The sequence below is a fragment of the Sander lucioperca genome, chromosome 6, assembly GCF_008315115.2.
Source record: "Sander lucioperca isolate FBNREF2018 chromosome 6, SLUC_FBN_1.2, whole genome shotgun sequence".
Lineage (NCBI taxonomy): Eukaryota > Metazoa > Chordata > Actinopteri > Perciformes > Percidae > Sander > Sander lucioperca.
This window is the reverse complement of record NC_050178.1, coordinates 39553496-39574003: the sequence shown is the minus strand read 5'-3', so window position 1 is coordinate 39574003 and position 20508 is coordinate 39553496. Positions and strand designations below refer to the sequence as shown.

Below are 20508 nucleotides of genomic sequence, written 5' to 3'. Positions count from 1 at the left end.
CTTGCTGGCTTTGACTGGACAAACATGGGTGTCGAGCATAAAAATACATGCCAACGCTCACCCACAGATGCTAAACGTCCTTACACACAAGATATTTACATGCTGAAATAAAACCACCTACTGGGCTACAACAATTATCCGGCTGCTGCCTATAGCACATTAACATTAAGGTTGAGTCACCCCATTAAAGGTGTTTAGCCTCCAGGGAAAGTGCTTTAACGTTGAGAGAAAGTGCAAATAGCTTGGAACAAGCCGGAACCATTTTATATTTAGGGTCTAACAGCATACGGCATAGATTAATGCAAGCACTCACAACAGGACTGATTTGGCTTTTGAGGCTGTTCCCCATGAAGGTTAAGTCAGTTATTGTAAGGGGGCGCCTTACAATAACTGACTTTGTAAAGGGAAGGGAGAAGTCTATTCATTAAACACACCGGTGGCAAGATTTCACCAGGCTATATGAGAGGGTGATTCTCATCAAAGTCATGCTCAGTGTTTAGTTTCATTCAGCTATACTATTACTTTTATGAGTAAATTGATTATTACAAATTAACATTATACTGTATGTGATTATTAAGGCCACCAATCAAAAAAGTTCTAATCTTCATTTCTGCACAGCTTACCTCTGAGTTTTAGTCTAAAACCCAAAAACTGTATTCTTCCTCCATCATCTATTTCGTCTTTCCGGATAAAGACAGAATTGCTTTCTCATCTTGTTAGTATTCCCAATGTTGATTGTATTGAGTTACTGTCTTTTGTTTCTCCGAACACGAGAGAGCTGATACAATTGACAAGTCTTGAAAGTGAAATTGAAAAACAAATGCTGCTTTTTAAATAAAAAGCCCAACACTGACCATGTTAAGTAATCCTTATGTTTCGGGAGAGAGAGAGAGAGAGAGAGAGAGAGAGAGAGAGAGAGAGAGAGAGAGAGAGAGAGAGAGAGAGAGAGAGAGAGAGAGAGAGAGAACTAGCCACTGTCGATTATGTTTGATTCTCTTTGCTTGTTGAAAAGGTTATCGGCAAGATTGATACCTTTGCCCCTGAGACGCTTCTTGTCTTAACTTGCACCCAGCTGTGGAAATTAGTGCATGAGCTCCTGACAGGCTGTCTGATAGAGAACATTTAGAAGTAAGCATCTCTTGAGGGAAACTGAATTAACCTCTCAAGCTGTTTAGAGCTTTTTCTCATAGACGATATGGCAAAGCTCTGTTTAGACTTGTGCACTGTGAGTGAAGACGTGTAAACGTGCGCTACATGTTTTTCCATTGTTAACAGGGTGAATTCTCACCCAGACCCACTGCTTGTCTGTAACTAAGGCAGTGAAAAACACAAGTCGTATTCAGAAGTTTTTGTCAATACATCCCCAGTAGTTTTGAGTGCAGTGCACGTACGCAATGCTTATCTCTGAAGAAAGGGGGCCTTTAGTGATTACAGTGTATTGACAGTTGGGTGTATGTAACAGCAGTCTCCTGAAGTGCCCCATTACCTCTGATTTAAAGTGTGTACAGAGCAACAGGCCAGGCAATACAGTCCCTCCTCTGGAGCTACCAATGGTATTTATGCTCACGGACAGAAGGGCTGCAGAGAGAGCGAAACAGGGAAATTATAGGACTTAAAATGAGTCATATTCACAGTCATAGAATCACATTATCTACCAGTAATAACATTTTTTGCATTTATCCCTCTTTATATCTGCATTCAGTTTTTGGCTCATTAAAAATCGACATGTTTAGAGACGTGCATTAGAGAAGTTAAACTGAAAAGCTTTCTACTTTGACTACCGATATGTACATTTTTATTCATGCGGCATTAGTCAAAGTAGTCACAGACCTTAGCAAATTGTGCTTCAAAGCATGTACAGCTTACTAAACGTCACTAATTAGGTATTTCTTTTGGACTGGAAACAACTTTAACTGATTAATTAAAGTGAATAATTAAGATACCAGCAAGAGTGCGGTCAAAACTGACAAGGGCACTTTTACTGTTACTAAACTGTCCTAGTCATCCGGACAGACAAGAGAAAAAGACATATATCCCCTAATTTGCTGGCTGGTATCAATAATCATTCAATTTTCTGCAACAGAACACACTCCGCTATTGCTGGCCTGCCACATATCAAGAGTGAAAGACCCGTGGTTACCAAAGCAGCATCTCCAACGCATTTACCTGTTTGACTCACAAACGATAGCACTGGCTCTCACCTTTAAAGCTATATTTTTTCACAATCAACACTAGATTCCAGAGTGTTGGCATTCCTCACATTTCCAGCAACACTAGTGGAAAAAATACAATTTTGAATTTACTTGAGTTACTGATAGCATTTAATGCTTTTTTTCCCTCCACGCCGTCAGTGTATGGAGCTCCCTGCTCCCCCGCCGGCAAAAGTCTGCCAGATGACGCAAACTGTCATTCATCTGCATGTTCTGCCCACGCTGTAGTGACACAGAGCTGGTTGAAAATCAATAATCAGATGCACACAAATTTTGACAGAATTTTGCACATCTTTCATATATCCCATCAGGCATGTTTTCTATTATTTGTTAACACATCTCATTGAGATAAAAACTTGACAAAGAATCACTGATGAGCACATACAAGGACTGACCCGGTGTCAGCATTACTGTCTGCGGGATTAAGCAATCTTATCATATGGAGTTGTTGGTCGAGTTGCATGTTGGGAGCCAAGAATACAATTGAGACAACTTTTTCAGGCAGTGGCCATGATTTATGTGTTGCACTGAGGGTTGAATATACGATCGCTCACTCCACAAGGGCCCTATTACTACAAAACGTTAATGCTCCATGTCATTGTGCTTCCATTCAGTCACTTTAGTACAATAATTAATCAAAATAAACATACAGCACTTGACAATAAGGCTTTTATATTCAGCACTAATCAGACAACTCATTAGGCAGTAATGAGCCGACTCTGCCTGCTCTTGTCGTGTTTGGGGGAAGTTTGGCGCATGGGGAGTAGTGTTTTTGTGTGTGTGTGTGTGTGTGTGTGTGTGTGTGTGTGTGTGTGTGTGTGTGTGTGTGTGTGTGTGTGTGTGCGTGTGCGTGTGATACACATAGGCACACATGCACCCACACATACACACATATACACACATACCAGCCGGCACTCCTGTAGTCCCACTCCAATTATGGCAGCATTTCACCCGGGAAGAAGCCCACTTACCCAGCATTCACTTATGAATAATTGATTGTTTGTGCCAGTGTTATATTTGTAAATACACGTTTGCTCTCTGATTAATAGTTTTCTAGACATACTCATTTGTTCAATTTGATTAGACTCTTTAATATATTATTTATAAGCTGAAAATGCTCTCCGGTTATTAGTCATCACAAGGGCAACAAGAAGATTTGGCATATGGACACATCTGCATGCAAACAGACGTGCTCGCATCAATCCACACTCACTCACGTGGCAGGTGGCAGTGTGTGTGTATGTGTGATTTAACACGTTGCTCAGATGTTGTGAACATTTTAACTCCCTTTCAGCATGTGTTAGTGCATGTCTTTTAGATTCACAGTGATTTTTTTAAAGATTCCCTCCAGTCAAAAATGTGTTTTTCTTATGTTTGTGTCCCCTAAAATGTTTGACCTGTACAAAGTTTTTCTTTAGAGAGGTGTTTTCACATTCCCCTACTGAAGGGGGAGATGTCTGCGCACTGAATCTGACATTCAAACGCGTGCCGGGACAGCTATATTTGGTACATCACAGATTCAAAAGCCAATTGCTGTCTAATATCCAAATGCCTGCAAAGAAAGCTGAAACCTTCAGCACAGAGCGAACGTTTTCAGTACAAAGAGCGAAAACACACGGTCATCGTAGCTGTGTCATCCACTGCCAGTTACAAGCTAACAAACAACATTAACTAATAAAAGATGCTAACTACTGTACACTTACCATTCTGATGATATGATGTTCAGGACGCCAAAACTATCGCTGCAGAATGCGAGTAGGCTGTGGGGTTCCGGCCGCTGCACGTCCTGTCTGAACAGCCATTTTAATGTAGAACTAGAGATCATCTTGTGATGGGATCACACCATGCCAAATCGGGCCAGGGGCGTAAAGAGGGGGGGCAATGGCCACTTCCCTTATTCCTACACCCCTATTTCCGGTGGCCTTGCTCAGACCACATTTTGCTATTAAGACACACACACACACACACACACACACACACACACACACACACACACACACACACACACACACACACACACAGTCTCTCAAGGTGAAAACATGAGCAGTGTTGTGGCTGGTTAATACATGTACAACTGTACAATAATACAGTAAGAAAGACTGTGGATTGCTGTAATCTTCTGTGGCCAAGTGCAGAGAGGAAGGTTATCAAACAGACAATGCAGATGTTTTGGTGTTTTGTGAGAGCTCAAAAAGTTTTCTTCATGTCATTGATGAAGGAAATGAGAAACTGTGACCTTTTGGGTGAGTTTGTAATACTGCATGTGGGAGTCTGCATCATCACTTGCTTTGACTGCTTCTTTTCACAGCAGCGTTATAAAGAACCTAGTCAAATGTGTTGGATGAATTGAAAAGAAAACTAATAGTGTGGTACAGACAGGAATGCAGGACGTTTTGTCTGAAATATGAAATAACTGGAGAGCAAAGGCGACACAAGCAGCAAAGATCTGCTATATGACAGGCCACATACCTGTACTAAATATAAAAATTTTAAGGGCTTACTGTTCATAATATTTATGTAATTGTCTCTGTATCTTTTTGTAGACACTGTACAACTCCCGAGGAATTTGTAAGGACGTGAAAATTAAAACTGGTCACATGTCTAAATTATCTACAATACAATACTCGCAAATGCTCTATGTATCAGTTTATCCATCTGCAACAGATCAGTTTGTCCCACTGATGCATTCTCAATGACTAGGGGGATATGCAAGCTTTAGCTGGTTTTCTTTTTTCTGCCTCCAGGAAGTGCACCATAGCTATCATAGATGTGACTCTGAGTGTGTGCAGTCAACATAAATGATTACTTTACATTCTGTGGTAAAGCATACTCATAGTCCACCACTAAATAGGGGAAAACAACAAAACAAGGAGAGTCAGAGGTGGTAGACAGTAGCGCTGTACCAGACTGGTATCAGTGTCATTGTGTGTGACAAAAGGGTACTTAAAAATAGAGTTACAAGAACAGGAACAGTTGACTACTGTAATTTACTGTAAACAGTTTAGACCTGTGATATCACCATCCTAATTCACACACACATACACACACACACACACACACACACACACACACACACACACACATCACCAGCCTATATGCAAAATGAAAAAAATAATGTAGTGTTTATTTGCATATAGAGCGGGGAAGAGACATCCAATCACGTGGTCACTCAACATGCATTTGGAGACACATTCTACAGACAGGTGTAAACACACCTGTACTTACAGCTGTCCACTTGTGATCGGATCACTCAGGACAGATTCTGAAAACAGCCTGTTGTTTATTTGCACCTGTCAGGTCGGTAAAGTGGTAAAATAAAATTAGTGTTCTCACAGTTTGATGACCTCAACAAAGTTCTAACATTTCTCTACCCAACTTTAACCAGAAAAGAGGTCTAGTGAGCAAGAGATACACGCTGATGTTCACATTAGCAGCAAATGTTTACCTAACACCAAATCAGACATTTTTGAATTATTCCGTATTGTAAAATGCTGGATGTGTCTAATTTGGCTGTTACAGCATGCACAGTGCTATTGTAGAAAACCTTGAAACCTGTTGCAAAGAGGTTGTGGACGAATGCCCAGCAACTCAATCGAGGAGGCTCACTTACAAAACTGACAGACATGGTGCATCATTAGTGTGTGTGTGTGTGTGTGTGTGTGTGTGTGTGTGTGTGTGTGTGTGTGTGTGTGTGTGTGTGTGTGTTTGTGTGTGTGTCTGTGTGTTTTTGTTTGTGTGTGATAGTGTGCATGCCAGTGTGTGTTGCTGTGCTCCTCGGGAGTGCTAGCAGGCCAACTGAAGAGAGAAGGAAAAGCTACACTGCTCTGCACCATATGCCAAATATGAGCCTGCCTGCCAAGTTGTGGGGGATACTGGCAAGTGCTAGCAAGGCTGAATTCTTTACAGAGGGAGATGAATAATTGAACATGTGCGGAGAGTGGGGTGCCTTTAAACATGGAGAAGGGGAATGGAGACACTGACTATGAGCAAAACTCTCATTTAGATAGTGATGTGTTTGCTTTTTGTAAACAAGTCAGAAAGTTTCAGAGAATTTAAGATTAGCTTGAATGGATGTATGGTGGGACAACTTTTGGCATTTATGCATTTTCATCAAACAACTAACAAACCAAAGAGGGCAACAGCTGTTATCAAGCCTACAAGTTTGCACTGCAACCACACAGAAAACCGTGAAAATCAATATACATACTGTAGAATAAGGAATGTTTCAAGAATATTGAGTGTTTTATATTCAAATTGTGATAATTTAGCACACACTGCAATCCAGATCAGTCTCTAGTAAATGCAGCAGAACAAGCTTACAGGCTCTTATTATTGACCCGTAGTCCTACCAAATCTCGTGACAACAGATATTGATAATTATTGATAGTTTGGTGAACAATGAAATGCCAAAGGGATATACATTTTCAGTCCATATGTTTAAAGCAGGCATGTACAGTAAATCCACTTTTCAAATTGACTTTTTTAATGATTGAAAGCAAAATAGGGGCACACAAAGTAGCACATCTAACTAAGGCAGGTGGAAAATCTTGTTAAGCAGGTTCCCATTTCATTTGGCGTCATCATTTTAGGTGTGTCATCAATCATCAAATCCACTAAACATCTCCTGATAACATACTGTAGAGTCAGCATTCTGCTCTGAATAAAAGTAAAATAGGACTAAGAGTCTATAGCCAGCAGATCTTAGAGGCTGCATCTGGGCACAGTTGTGCTTTAAATTAAATTCTAACATGAGCGTGCTAATATGTTCACATTGACAATGCTAACATATTGATGTTTAGCATGTGTAATGTTGTTTACCATGTTCACCATCTTAGTTTAGTGTGTTAGCATGCTAACATTTGCTAATTAGCTCTCAACACAAAGTACAGCTGAGGCTGATGGGAATGTCAGTTTTGCAGATAGTCATAAACCAAAGTTTTAGAGAACCTATAATGGTGCTGGATAAAAGGAGATGGTATCAGCAAGTTATTACAATTTATCCTGAGGGGAATCAATGTATATACTAAATTGAATGGCAATCCATCTAATAGTTGTCGAGACTTTTCACTCAAAGCCACAAATATCAACCTGCTAAAGGAGTCAGTAGGATTAATCTTCCAGGTACCATGGATGTCGGTCCAAAATTTCATATCGGTCCATCCAATAGTTTTGAGTTGTTTTAAGTCTGAACTAAAGCAGTGGACTGGCTAAAAGCTGGGACAATTAGATTCTTCTCAGCAAAGTTCAAGTGACTAATAAACAATATGTTAATTTTGCTCTTGAAACAAAACTGCTGTTGTGCGAGGAGCACAACAGCAGCCACCAGAGAGCCACCAGAGAGCTTTCCTTAACACTTCTTTTTTTTCCATCACTAGGATGCTGTGATTCATAATGAAGCATGATGTCCTGAAACCTAGACTTCCGAAACCAAGTTGATATTTTGCTCATTGTCAGTTCTAAAGGCTGTCTAGATTAATAATTAGAGTTGAGCCGGATACTCGACTGAAACGAGTATCCGGTACGGATAAACCGAGTACGAGTATTATACGAGTAATACGAGTCAATATCTGTGCTCGGATTGAATAAAAATCCTCATTGGGTAGGATGACTGTGTCTGCGTTCTGTGATAGGCTAGTCGTCACAGCGCCCCTCCCCTACACACATACAGATTTATTGTGTTGCTGTGTTGCTGTGAGAACAGCTCTCTCTCTCTCTGTCTCTCCCTCAGTCACTCAGGTTCGCGGGTCTTTTCCGTTAACGTTTAGGGTTTCTTCAGCTTCAGGTTTGTTTTTTACTTCGGTTTGTAGTACTTACTTATTAACCAGTAGAGTTCTGGTAAACGTGGGGTTTGGTAGAATGCGACTCGCGTTGCGTCTCTGCCTGTCGGAGATTTTCTTTCTTTTTTAAACCGTCAGCTGGCTCTAACCAGTTTTTTTTTTACTTCACACACTGAGTGTCTGACACTGTCTTGCTGTATTTCATAAAAAAAATAAAGGAAGTAGTGGTATAAAACTATATTACAAATTAATTAGCTACACACACACACACACACACACACACACACACACACACACACACACACACACACACTCTCTCTCTCTCCCTCTCTCTGCCGGTCATCGGAGTTTTTTAAAGCCCCGCCCATTTCAAGACAACCTGACCCACTTCCGGGTTAAATCCCGTTCACTTCCGGGTTAGGCCCCGCCCAGTCCGAGTACAGATACAGATACAGATAATTCATAATGGTTAACAGATACAGATACAGATACAGATAATGCTGTACTCGCTCATCCCTATTAATAATCTAGCAATACATGCAAAAATAAGCCATGCAGATTGCTTCTGATCAAATCTGACTAAGCAACTCTGCTGGAGGACACGAGAAGGGAAGGCCACCAAGAGAGAGACGTCAAGAGCCTCCACGGCTGCCTCTCCTCGTTCTGTCAGCCAGCTATGGTGCCAAGGTCTGAATAAATACCGCCCACGACCATGTACAGCAGTGTGTGCAATATGCATATGCAGTATCCCGCAATTCTCTCGTGTTTCATTGAGTGAGCACAAGAGCAATATAGACATCACAACAAGCATTTGAAGATAATGATGAATCCCACAGCTTGAGGCAATGAGAAGAAGTACAAGAGAGAAAACAAACTGCATTCTGGTTAGATGGTACTGCCTGGATAATAGACAAAGACAAATGAAAGTGACTACACAGTTGTGACAGCACATTTTCTCCAATAGTAGCCCTACGTTCTGTATACAGTATGTCACTGTCCGGCTATTTTCTATGACTTTCCATTAATCCTCAGAAATAGATCTGTTTTGTTCTCTTGTTTAACAGTGACTTTAGTATTGTGATGCCACTTTTACTGAAGCCTATTAAGTTCTAATCATCATCCTCTGTCTCCTCTCCCCTTGCTCTTTTTCTCCCTCTCTCTTTCTCTTTCTCTGTGATAGATACTACCCTGTCCAGTGAACGTGGTAAGTACTGCCGCCGCACCCTCCCTTGATTTAGAGCCATCTGTGCGTGGCCCGGCAACAGCGGATTGGCTGTTTGCATTGATGTGGAAGGAACCATTCTCAGATGTTAGTCTTAGTGGGGGAGCGCTGAACCACGAACATCATCTGCATCACCAGGAAGCTATTTTCCTCTCCATCACATTGCATGTCACGGCAAATGTTGATACGAGGAGAAAAATGTCAAGCAGAGGCAATTATAAAAGCAGCATCCGCAAACACGTGGCCAATCAGAATTTCTATTTAGCATATTTTCCCTGCACGCATTTTGCCTCGACCTACTTAGTCAATTTACCCCCTTTTGACTCCAATAGTATTCAATAAAGAGCCAATGAGTGGTATCTTTTTACACTTTGTCTCATTCCAGCTTTAGTGGAACACATCTCCATGTAGTCTAAACAGAGAGTAGATGGATTCCCCCACTGAGGCAGCCTCTCTTTCCATTTTATTTAGAATTTGGCTCCCCTCTGTCATGCTGATATTAATAGCTTCCAATCAAACAGGTTGAAAGAGAGTCCATATGCAGTACTGGCTTTGTTTATATCTTAGGTTGATTAAGTGTGTATGTGTGTGTGTGTGTGTGTGTGTGTTTGTGTGTGTGTGCACGCGCACCCGTCAGCCACTCTTCTTCTATAACACTGCTTTGTGTGCTCAAAGTAGATGTTCTCACTGTATATGTTATCACCAGAGTTTTAGTATGACGCTGAGAGAAGAAGTGGTCCTGCTGAACTCGCTCTCCGCTTCATGTAGGGTGATGCTTTGGGGTGAAATTGTCGAGTTAAATTGGTGTGGTGTAGACACGGTGTAGACAAAACACCACATGCTGTGTGTCTGGTCTTTGAAACCTCAAAGTGGCGAGAGGGAAGAAAAGTGGAAAGTTGTGGTTTAGATCAAGCACTTGAGGTTTCTTTTTTTCGTGTGCCTGGTTAAGCCCAAGTCACGAAGGGAGGAGACGGTTATCCGCAGCACGCAGAAGCTTGTGGGATCAAATTTTCATTGCCAAACTTAACAACAGTATGGCACTTTTCTGTCAATACAGTTAGGCTTGAGCAAAGAGCAGGCAGTAAGAAGTCACAATGGGCAAGGATTTATATTCATACTGAGTGTTATCCTTGATTTTGACCTCATCTTTGGCTTTCTTAACCACTCTCACATTAAAACACACGCATGAGTTCTCTTTCTCTTTCCTCCCACACCTCCTTTCCTGTTCTGTAATGTTAAGTAGTCACATAATGTGAATGATGTTCCACAATGAAAGGCAGAAAAAGAGAAGGGAAGTAATGAATGGTTTAAAAGGCAGCTGGGAGAGAGAGGAGGCAGTGTTAGGGCAAGGTCTGTGCCCTTGGTCCCTTGATGAAACCCAGCCAGCAGGCAGCCATCCAGTAGACTGCTCATCACTCACCAGAGCATGCATCATTGATGAATAATTTTATTTCGGTTAACATACATGAAAGAAACAATTAATTCCCACAATTTGCCACCGTTGCTTACCGAAAAAGGAAAAGGCTGAAGCCAAGGCTTATTTTTGCCTATCCTACAATCCCCATAGAATCATTCAGACCAGAGCCAACAAAACTAAATTAAACTAAATACTTCAGTACAATCCTAGTAATTTTACATTTCAATCAAATTACTTCATAACCCTACATTATTTTAGACTTTAAAACTTTTTTGAAACTCAACAGAGACGTACACATTTTCAACTGATCATTAAAGTTGCTGTAGGTAGGATTGTGAAGATCCAGGACTTAGCCAAAAAATTTGAACATCGACAACTTCTCAGTCCCTCCCCCCTTTCTGCTAAAGCCCAAAACGGTCTCCTAAGCCCCTCCCCCCACAAGGGAGAATGAATACGTGTGCCTGAGCAGTGATTGACACTCAGTTAGACACCCCCCCTGGCCCTGATTGGTGCATCTGAACAGGGAGCTGTGGATTTTTGCAAATCGCACTACAGGCTGTAGGTGGTGCCAGAGCAGCCGGATTTTTTTTTTTAAATTACCTACTTCATGTAGTTCTACTGGAACATAGGGTTAGTTTCAGCAAATATGACAGAAAATGGTCAGTTTCAGCAAATATGACAGAAAGTTAATTTTATAAGTCTTACCTACCGCACCTTTAAGTTCATTCCATAATTTAACCCCCAAACACATCTATATTTTACATTAGTCCGCACTTTACGTTTCAAAGATAGAGAACCGTCTTAAATTATTCTTTTATCATTCATGCCATTCAATTCCTGTTTTCATACATGTGCATTTTTGAAAGAAGACAAACTTACAGTATATACCTGCAGTGCAAAACAGTACACACTGAAGCTCCATCCCTGTGCCTAACAAGCTCCTCTCTGCCTCCTCTGCAGTGATGGTGTGTGTTTAGAGTCGTCTGATAGGCCTCCTCCATGTGAAGTGGCTCCTGGCTATCCTCTCCTAGCTTAATTGGCTGTACCTGAGGCAGGAGGGTAAGGTGTAATTGCGATAAGAGAAAACGCTGTGCTTGGCTGGTTTTAGGGCCCTTATCTATAGTCTCTGGATTGATTATGGTTTTTCTGCCAGCCGTGCAAATTGTTCAACCCCATCAACTTAACTGGAAACCACCTTAACTCTGTCTTGGCCAAACCGCAGTGCACATTGGCTAACTATAAACCAGACAGTGCATGTACTGCTGATTAGGATACAATATTCTAACCACTGGCTACTACTGGTTGGGTTTTACGCTTTCTTTCTTTCTTTCTTTCTTTCTTTCTTTCTTTCTTTCTTTCTTTCTCTCTCTTCGGAAGCTACAGTTTAGCATCTGCTGAACAATGTGAATGTATTTTTATGGTAAATGTACAAGGCTATATTACATCTCCCTGCAGTTACTTTCATCTCAGTAAGACAATTTCAAAAATCATTATTCCTCTAAATGCCAAAATACTGTATGTTAAAGCAATAGTTCAAGATTTTGAAAAATACGCCTATTTGTTTTCTTGCTTAAAGTTACCCCTAGTCCTGACTGCAAACTTCACGTCAATGTACCAGTCCCGTCTGGTCAAGCATTTTAAAGTCTTGAGCAGCAAAGGAGCAGTTAGACCTTCTGTGCAGTTTAGCTAAATGGGCTAAATGATCTCACACTAAACATTCATAGGCTCTGATAAAGTTTGAGAGAGGACGAAAAAAACTTTTGTACTCTGTAAACCACTTTTCAAATGGCTTTACACATTAAGATACAGAATTGATAGATAAACAGCAATACAGGAGAAAACATGCCATCAGAAACAGTAAAATCAAAGAACAAGATCAGGTAATAAGAAAATAATAATAACGATAAAATGATAAGAGTTTATTCATTAAAATGATAAAACTCTAAAATATTTAGTTAATTATAGTAATGTAGTAAATAAGTAGTGTTTTATTGGCGATAAACATTGCGTTTACGTGCATATTGTTGGAAAAATAGACTTGAAGTGTAAATAAACGCATTAGCTCTTGGTTACTCCCGTCAGACGCAACTGACACGCGAGACTGCGCAGACGTGCAAGTAAAAACTGCGTCTGACAGGCTTGCGGTCTGGATAGGGGGTAAGATGGGAAGGTCTGTACACTTACTATGCAGCTAAAGCCAGTAGCCGTTTAGCTTAGCTTAGCATAGAGACTAGAAATGGGTGGAAACAGCTAGCCAGGCTCTGTCCAAGGGTAACAAAATCAGCACATCTAAATCTGTTTAATCTGTACAAAGAATCCAGGAAGTCACTGCACCCTGGCCAAGTGGAACCCTAACCTAAAACCGCAGCTTCTCATTTTTACACACTTCTTCTACGGATTAAACAAATAACATATAATGCGTTGATCAGTGAGCTTCAGAAGTGCTGGTAGACAGATTTTTTTAACAGTGGGACAGAGCCAGACTTGCTGTATCCCCCCTGCTTCCAGTCTTTATGCTAAGCTAAGCTAACTGGCTGTTGGCCTCAGCTAAATATTTAGTGTACAGACATGAGAGAGGTATCGATCTTCCCATCTAACTCTTGGCAAGAAAGCCAATAAGGACATTTTCCAAAATGTTAAACTATTGCTCTAACTATAGATTATATTTTCTAATTTTCACATATAAAGTTGATACCTCCGCACCGAATGCACTTACTGAAATGCTTTATGTACAGTCTTTCACTGTGTCTGTGTCTCCCCCAACCCGTCCTTGCTTCCCCTGGTTTTGAGTAGTGGTTGGGGCTGAAAGAGCAGCTAATGGGCTGTGAAATGTCTCCAAAGCTATAGCAACAACAGAAGCTAATGTCTCAAAGCCCTTCTGAAACAACACGAGCGGCAAAGAACCCTGACATTGCAAAGAGAAGAAAAGGGAGTGGTGCATCCCTGTATTACTCAGTCCGACGTGTCAGAGAGGCCATTTCTGTCAGCCTAATTGTAGTGAAGCTTTCCTAGTGGCCTTGGTGAAATGGCATAGTTGCCTGCTGGAATGGATCGGACTGCACTGTTGGCTGCAGTCTGTAGAATTTCCCATGTAACTCAAGATTCTGAACGCAATTCAACAGTGTTCTGACATTTGCTGTTTCAATCTTTCTAGCTACAGAGCACAATGCTTAGGAGGGCAAATTCAAGGCTCAGGGATATTGACAGGGCGGCTTGAAATATCACAGTTGGCAATTTTAGCCAGACAAGTTGATTTATCTGTATGGAATCTGAGAGCTATTGCACCAATTGAACTAAGGGATGTAGTTTTACTGCTTGCCTTATTGTTGCTAATTTGAACATCTGTTCATTTGAAGAATAGTCTACTTCTAAGCATTTATGTGTTTTATTACACAAAAGGGATGCAAAAAAAATATCTACCTGAAGATGTTAGCATTACATTACTTTGCCAAGGAGAAGAATGCAATTCTTAAACATTTGCAAGCATTTTTCCATCAAATGTGATGTAGCGTGCAACCCCTTCTGCTTCTCTTCCCCCCTCAGTACCAATTAAAACTGTTTTTCTGCAGCAGATCTTGAGCTGATGAAGACAGCCACTAAGCTCTTGAAGCAAAGTCACACAGGACCTGTATGGCAGATGGTTCGTGAAAGAGTATGTGCAAAGAGAGAAAGAAGCAAAGAAGGAAACAAGCAAGCATAAAAATGGCAGCCTGTCTCCAGCAAGGAGCTCATATTTTCTACCCAATTTAAGACTTACCATTTCCACATTTTTCAACTTTTCCTCAAAAATGCCATCAAACCTAGGGGATAACAAGGAAAACATGCAACCTTGTTCTGTGGAGAATTTTGAACACCATCTTCCAAAAACTATTGAGACAACTCAAGTATTTCTCAGTGGAAAAAAAGAAGCTGGGAGCCGCTTGATCTTATGGCTTTGACCAACTCTCCCAGCTGAATGGAAATGAGCTTTGTTCCGGCCTTTCCCTACAAAGGCTGAGACAACGGAGAGTCAAGGCCCAGGGGATAGCGCCTAATGGCTACAAGTCTGGCTTTCCCCAGTGTATTACATGTTACAAAAAAGGATTGATCAGTATTTTTTTAAGAAACATGCAGATTAGAGCAGACAGGAAACTTGCTGGAACCAATGAGGTCTAGGGCCAAGGCTTTGTGCTGAGGATCAGAGCGGAAAAACAAAACATTATCCTTCTTGTCAAGCTTTTGGAGTCATGTCTATCTCTGCATGACTAGCTGCCTACATATATATACTGCATCTTTATAATTTCAGCCATGTTGTATACTCGACCAATTAGTTCACAGTTCATTTTAACACCCGGACTGGGACTAATGAAGCCTCATTTCCTGGGTTTAATTATACCAACATTATGTGATATTATGAGGAACAGGAAATGGCCAAGCACACTTTAGTATCTCTCCCTTCCATCATCACCTCACGCTGTGGGAGACTTTTCCATCTCCAGCTCTCCCTCCATCCCTTTACTGTATATATCTCTCCTCTCTCCTAATTCCTGGCATGTCCTCCCTTTCTCCCAGCGACGAGGCTAGATAGCACAGAAGCATTAAGGACCTGTGAGTGAGATGAAACTGGTTCCCTACACAAATGAATGTGTAGACACCATTATTAAAGGCAATTGCCACTGCCTGCTACCAACAGTTAAATTACAATGTCTCTTGAACAAAAAGGCCAACAGTTTTTATTATCCCCTTTTTCCTTCTCTGGCAGAGCTGTGCACTGGAGCGAGTGCAACTTTGGATCTGTCATCCTTCAAGATCTGGGGTGGAATTATAATGTACTATGGAGGTCTGGGCCTCAAAGAGGCGTGCTCATGATTGGCACCCGGGTTTGCACAAAGAGCATTAAGTTTCTTCGTTGTGAAAAAAAAAAAGCCTGATATTTTTTCCAAACGTTTCACCTCCGATGCTTAGCTTCTCAGAGGCGCACGAAATACTCAAGTTTTCTTTCATCTGAAGTATACTGAGGCGATTTCTGTGGCTGCCTTTTAACTCCTGCAATTGGTTCTTTTCTCTGTCAAATGGGTATTTTAAGCTAGAACGATTTGCCTGTCAATCACAACTACCTCTATGTGTTCCTTACACACGCAGATTACTTTTCTACTGTGAGGATGCACTGAATTCTGTGTGCGCAAATGCGCATGCATTATGTTTGTGTGTGTGTGTGTGTGTGTGTGTGTGTGTGTGTGTGTGTGTGTGTGTGTGTGTACATGTGTGTATGCATGTCAGACATTTTATAAGTACTAATCTGCCGCTTCTGTAAGATTACTGTCAACATCGCGCATGTCAACATCCCAGCTGACAGAACCTGCTGAGTTCCCGTTTCCTTGACATTTATTCTAACTTCACTTACCTCCATGTTACCAAATTACTTTAATCAACCTTAACTTGACACATTGTCATTTAAAGTCTCTCTGACTCATTCACCGCACTAAATCTTTCCTATTTATGTAGAGCACACCCAGTCTCACCATTAACAACATTACTATATACTGTTGTGTAATTGTGTTCATCTGCACTTGAAAGCAGATACAAGCTAAATGGTTCACTAATGATATTGCTACAGTTAACTACAGTCCAGTTATTTTGTTAATGTGTACGTGTTAACATGAACAATCCTTTTGTTTTATAATTATACCCTCCCAGAAACTTTTTGGGGACTTTTAGTTTCTGTATATCATGTCTGGCTATGAGAGTCAGTACTTTAATGTTCAATTAATGTACATCAGCTGTCTTTTGTTATAATAGTAAGTCCACCAAACTCAGGATGTTCCTCTTTATCTTGAGGGCTTAGACACTAAAATAGCTCCGGGATTACAATGTAATGCAATGCAAAGTATTACCACTCGTTTTTATGGAGAGGACAGGAAGAATCACAAAACTGTCACAATCACCTTCTACTACTTGCTACAGTACTTGCTACAGTTTTCTCCCACGTCATCCCATAAAGCAAATTCACCAGTCAGGCATGCAGGGCAGTATATGGCCTTTAACATTTTGTGAATAGAAGAATTAAAGATAATAATCTGTCACTGTGGATCCTCAGGGATATATTTTCTATTTTTATTTAAATTACACTGAAAACTGTCTGCTAAGGTGTTTATACAGTCAGGGGTGTAGCACAAAATTCTGGGCCCTGTAGAAAGGCATTTTCTATGGGCCCCTCCCCGCATCCACAGCTATTCATTCTAGCATCTTTTTGGGCCCTCCTCACATGAGGGCCCTGGGTACTCAGTCCCCTTTTTCCCCCCAGTCCGATGCCCCTGTATACAGTAGATGTTTCATACTGTGTTGATGAATATTTGAAGGTTGTCCTTTTATTTTAGCCGCTTACTGTAGGAGTGGCCTGCATCTACATCTGTGAGTGATTTCCTGCATTTTCCGCAATGCTTTTTGACATCTCCAGCACTTTTCTATTCAGCTGTGGTTTGTATGTGACCAGAGTAAATTCAGCTTCATACTCAATATTTATTGTTGTCATTCTGATGCTACACAAACCCACTCATGACGTGTCTATGGATGGCAATGTCAATTGTTTGGACTGTGAGCAAATATTGGATGGATTGCCATAACACTTTGTACATGTCATCCTCATGTTTCCCAGAGGATAAATCCTAATGACTTTTGTGATCCCCTGACCTTTCCTCTTGCGCCATCATCAGGTCAAAATTTGTCAATTCTTTGGTTTTTGACCTGCTAAACTAATGTAATTTCCATCAGCCTCAGCTGTACTTTTGCTGCATTCCAGACAACTCAGAACTCAAAATTTTTTTACCTCCTACTTGAAAAAGTATGATACAAGACCTGAACATGAAAAAAGGGTTTCAGGTGAAGTTTTTTAAACTGGATTTTTCTTGTTAAACAGCTCATATTTGTGAACTACACAAAACGACCCTGTTGTTATTCTTATAGCATCCTCCATCGTTGTTTCTTATGCCCTATCGTTTCAATGCCCCAATTCATTTTGAATTGATTGAACTGTTCCGCACCACTGATGTTTTTCATTTAAGGGCCGGAGGAAAGACAGCATACTGCTGGCTCAACCTTTCCAAACAGCACCTGTACAAACTGTTTTTCTTTGCCCCACTCCTACAGCTCCATCATTCTCGCTCTCACCCACTCTGTAGATTAGGGCTGCACTGTGCTCACGGAAGAATGAGGCCAGCTAAAATCAAACATTAATCAGCTGCTTTTTTATAAGACAGAGGGATCTTGCCCTCCCTGGGTCTCCCTCCTTCTTGCCCTTAGCCTGCCCTACCACCGAATGTTAATGTGACTGCCATTACTCATTTATGAGCTGCCCGCTGCTCGCTGCCCAGAGCCTGGTGTCCGGGCCTAGGCTGGCATGGCAGGCACACTGCTGGTGGATGGCTGAACTGCTGAATGCCCTCAGCAGTTCTAGGGACAGGTTTGTTTTAAAAAAAAGAACATGGTTGGGTGAGACACGCTCTGTCTGAAGTAGGACTCTGCTGTTATTGGAGAGGTTGGCAGTTGTGAATATGATGTCCTATTTACAGTAAGTGATATATAGAGTACGAAGATACAATTAGAAAACAACACTGTCATCAAAACTGAGAGGATCACTCTAACACATAAGACCAAATGCAAGCTGTCCAATTTTTTATTCAGTCAATGGGCAATATGATGTATTCACATTTGGATGTTTGTAATTGGACATAAATCTTGCTAAATTGCCTCCATGGTGAGACTAAGTACCTCGATATGTGCAGCAGGCAGCTTTGAAGAGTTAGAGCTGAGTGGTTGTTCTTGGTATCCAGGACACAGAGCGCAGCAGGAGTCATTCTTTTTCCTAGTAGTGACATCAAAAGAAGCAAGTCTGCACACGGTGAGGCACACAGACACTCTCTCCTGACAGTGTGTGAAGAGTTTCCATCAGTGTCGGTCTGTTTGGCAGAAATTAATGAAGTAAGGAGGTGTGGGCCGTGCACGTGTGTCTGGAACTGCTGTATGTGTGTAAAGAAAGTAAAGATAAAGAGTGATAATTAGGATGAAAGGGAGGAAGGAAGACACTAAAGGTGTTGCTTAGTGTTACTTTAAGTGGCTGATGATCCAGAATCCCCCAGTTTGTCACGCAGTCCTGTTTACCAGATGACTTTGCTCTTTGCCTCACCTTTTCCCCTTGCTACTACTTCAGTAGAACTAAGTGGATACAGTCCAGTGAAGCCGTCACTGTTTCCATGCATGTTTAATGCCTGCACTAGAGTTACAACGGATGGCACTCTCCAGCACACTTCAACATTTTTGGTGTTACTGTTTACTGTGTTCCCTGCTTCATACAAATGGGTTCCCTTTCGAACATAGCGGAGAGCTTTGAACAGTGTTACACACTGAATATTTTAAATATAATCAACCAACAGTGGAGTAACTCAGCATATAACTGTCACTGTTGCGGAGGAAAGGGCGCACAAACAGAGTTTCATGTTTATTTTAAGAAAACTCTCCCAAGGAGAATGTCTTATCCTTCATCTCTCTCTGCCTAGCCTCATGTATTTGTGGCCTTGGGGGTAGTCTCAGCATGCAGCAGAAACAGGAAGTTTGTAGCTGGTGGCTAAAAGGTAGATACTGCTCCTAGAGTGTTACACAGTGCACATACACACATGTATACTTCTCTACTATGGGAGTGCTAATCCCCAAGAGATGAGGAGACTCCCACTGCTCTCTGATCCCTGTGTCCTGCTGCTGCAGTTCATTTGGTGCCTGGCGGACAGAGACCGGTCCAGTTGATGCTCCCACACATGGTGTCCTTGACCGAAGCCCAGAATTGACTTAGGCCAAGCCCCATGCTGATCCAGAAAGTTCCCTATTAGAAATCGATGGCCATTCGACGCCCCTTGCATTCAAGTGCTCTTTGTGGTGTGTCTGTATCACCATGGAGAAGGGAAGAAAGAGGAAGGGTAGAGAAAGAGTGTCTGCCTTTATGCATACTGACGACCCCTTCACCCCTCCCTGAACCATGGTGTTTCCTCATGGGAAACCATGCGTTAATGCTCGATTAACTATCTCCTCTTCATTGTAGGAAACAGAGTCCTCTGCTCAACCTTGATGCTTTTAAGTGGTGCAATGGTTAACTCAGAGTCCATTGACCATGTCTGCCTGTGTTGTGTGTGTCACAGTTTGTCAGGAAAGGCTTGGACCCAAATACAGTTTAGAGGTGATTTATTAAACAAAAGACATTCTTACAATATAAGCGTCCTCAGGAAGGTAGCCAGGCAGGAACAAACGAAAAACAGAATCCACAACTGGAAAGAACAGCACAAAAAAAAAACAGAATCCACGACAGCACAGAGAAAGCATCCAACGGAATACGCAGCAACAGAATAAAATGAACCGACAAAACACCAAGGAAACACAAAGACTAAATACACAGGGTAATGAGAAAACAAGCAACAGGTGACACTAGGATGGGAAACAGGTGAAACACATTAGGGCTGGGAGAACAATCAAAAAAGGCGGGAAAACACAAGACAGGAAGTAAAACCAGACAAGACAAGACATAAAACCAGACTATCAAAATAAAACAGGAAACGGAGCAAAATAGAAAAACATGACTACCACAATAAGACAAACACGGAACAAAATACCAAAACCATGACAGTGTGTGTGTGTGTGTGTGTGTGTGTGTGTGTGTGTGTGTGGGGTTTAAAGTTTAAAGGCCTGTTTGAGGGTTAAGACTTGATTGTAGGATTAGTGTTAGAATTAGGTTATGGTTAGGGTGAGGGTAAGGGTTAAGGTTAGGCATTTAGTTGTGATGGTTAAGGTTAGGGTAAGGGGCTAGGGAATGCATTATGTGCAATGATGGGTCCCCACAAAGATAGTGCCACAAACCTGTGT

General features: G+C 41.4%; 1 protein-coding gene across 2 annotated transcripts in view; it reads left to right on the top strand.

The window, feature by feature from the left end:
* Window positions 1-20508, top strand: part of cdh4 (cadherin 4, type 1, R-cadherin (retinal)) — a 215606-nt gene that overhangs the window by 81725 nt on the left and 113373 nt on the right. For both annotated transcript variants that reach the window (XM_031278786.2, XM_031278778.2), the window contains exon 3: window positions 9168-9191. In XM_031278786.2, the coding sequence (XP_031134646.1) occupies window positions 9168-9191 (24 nt within the window). The remainder of the gene's footprint in view (window positions 1-9167; window positions 9192-20508) is intronic.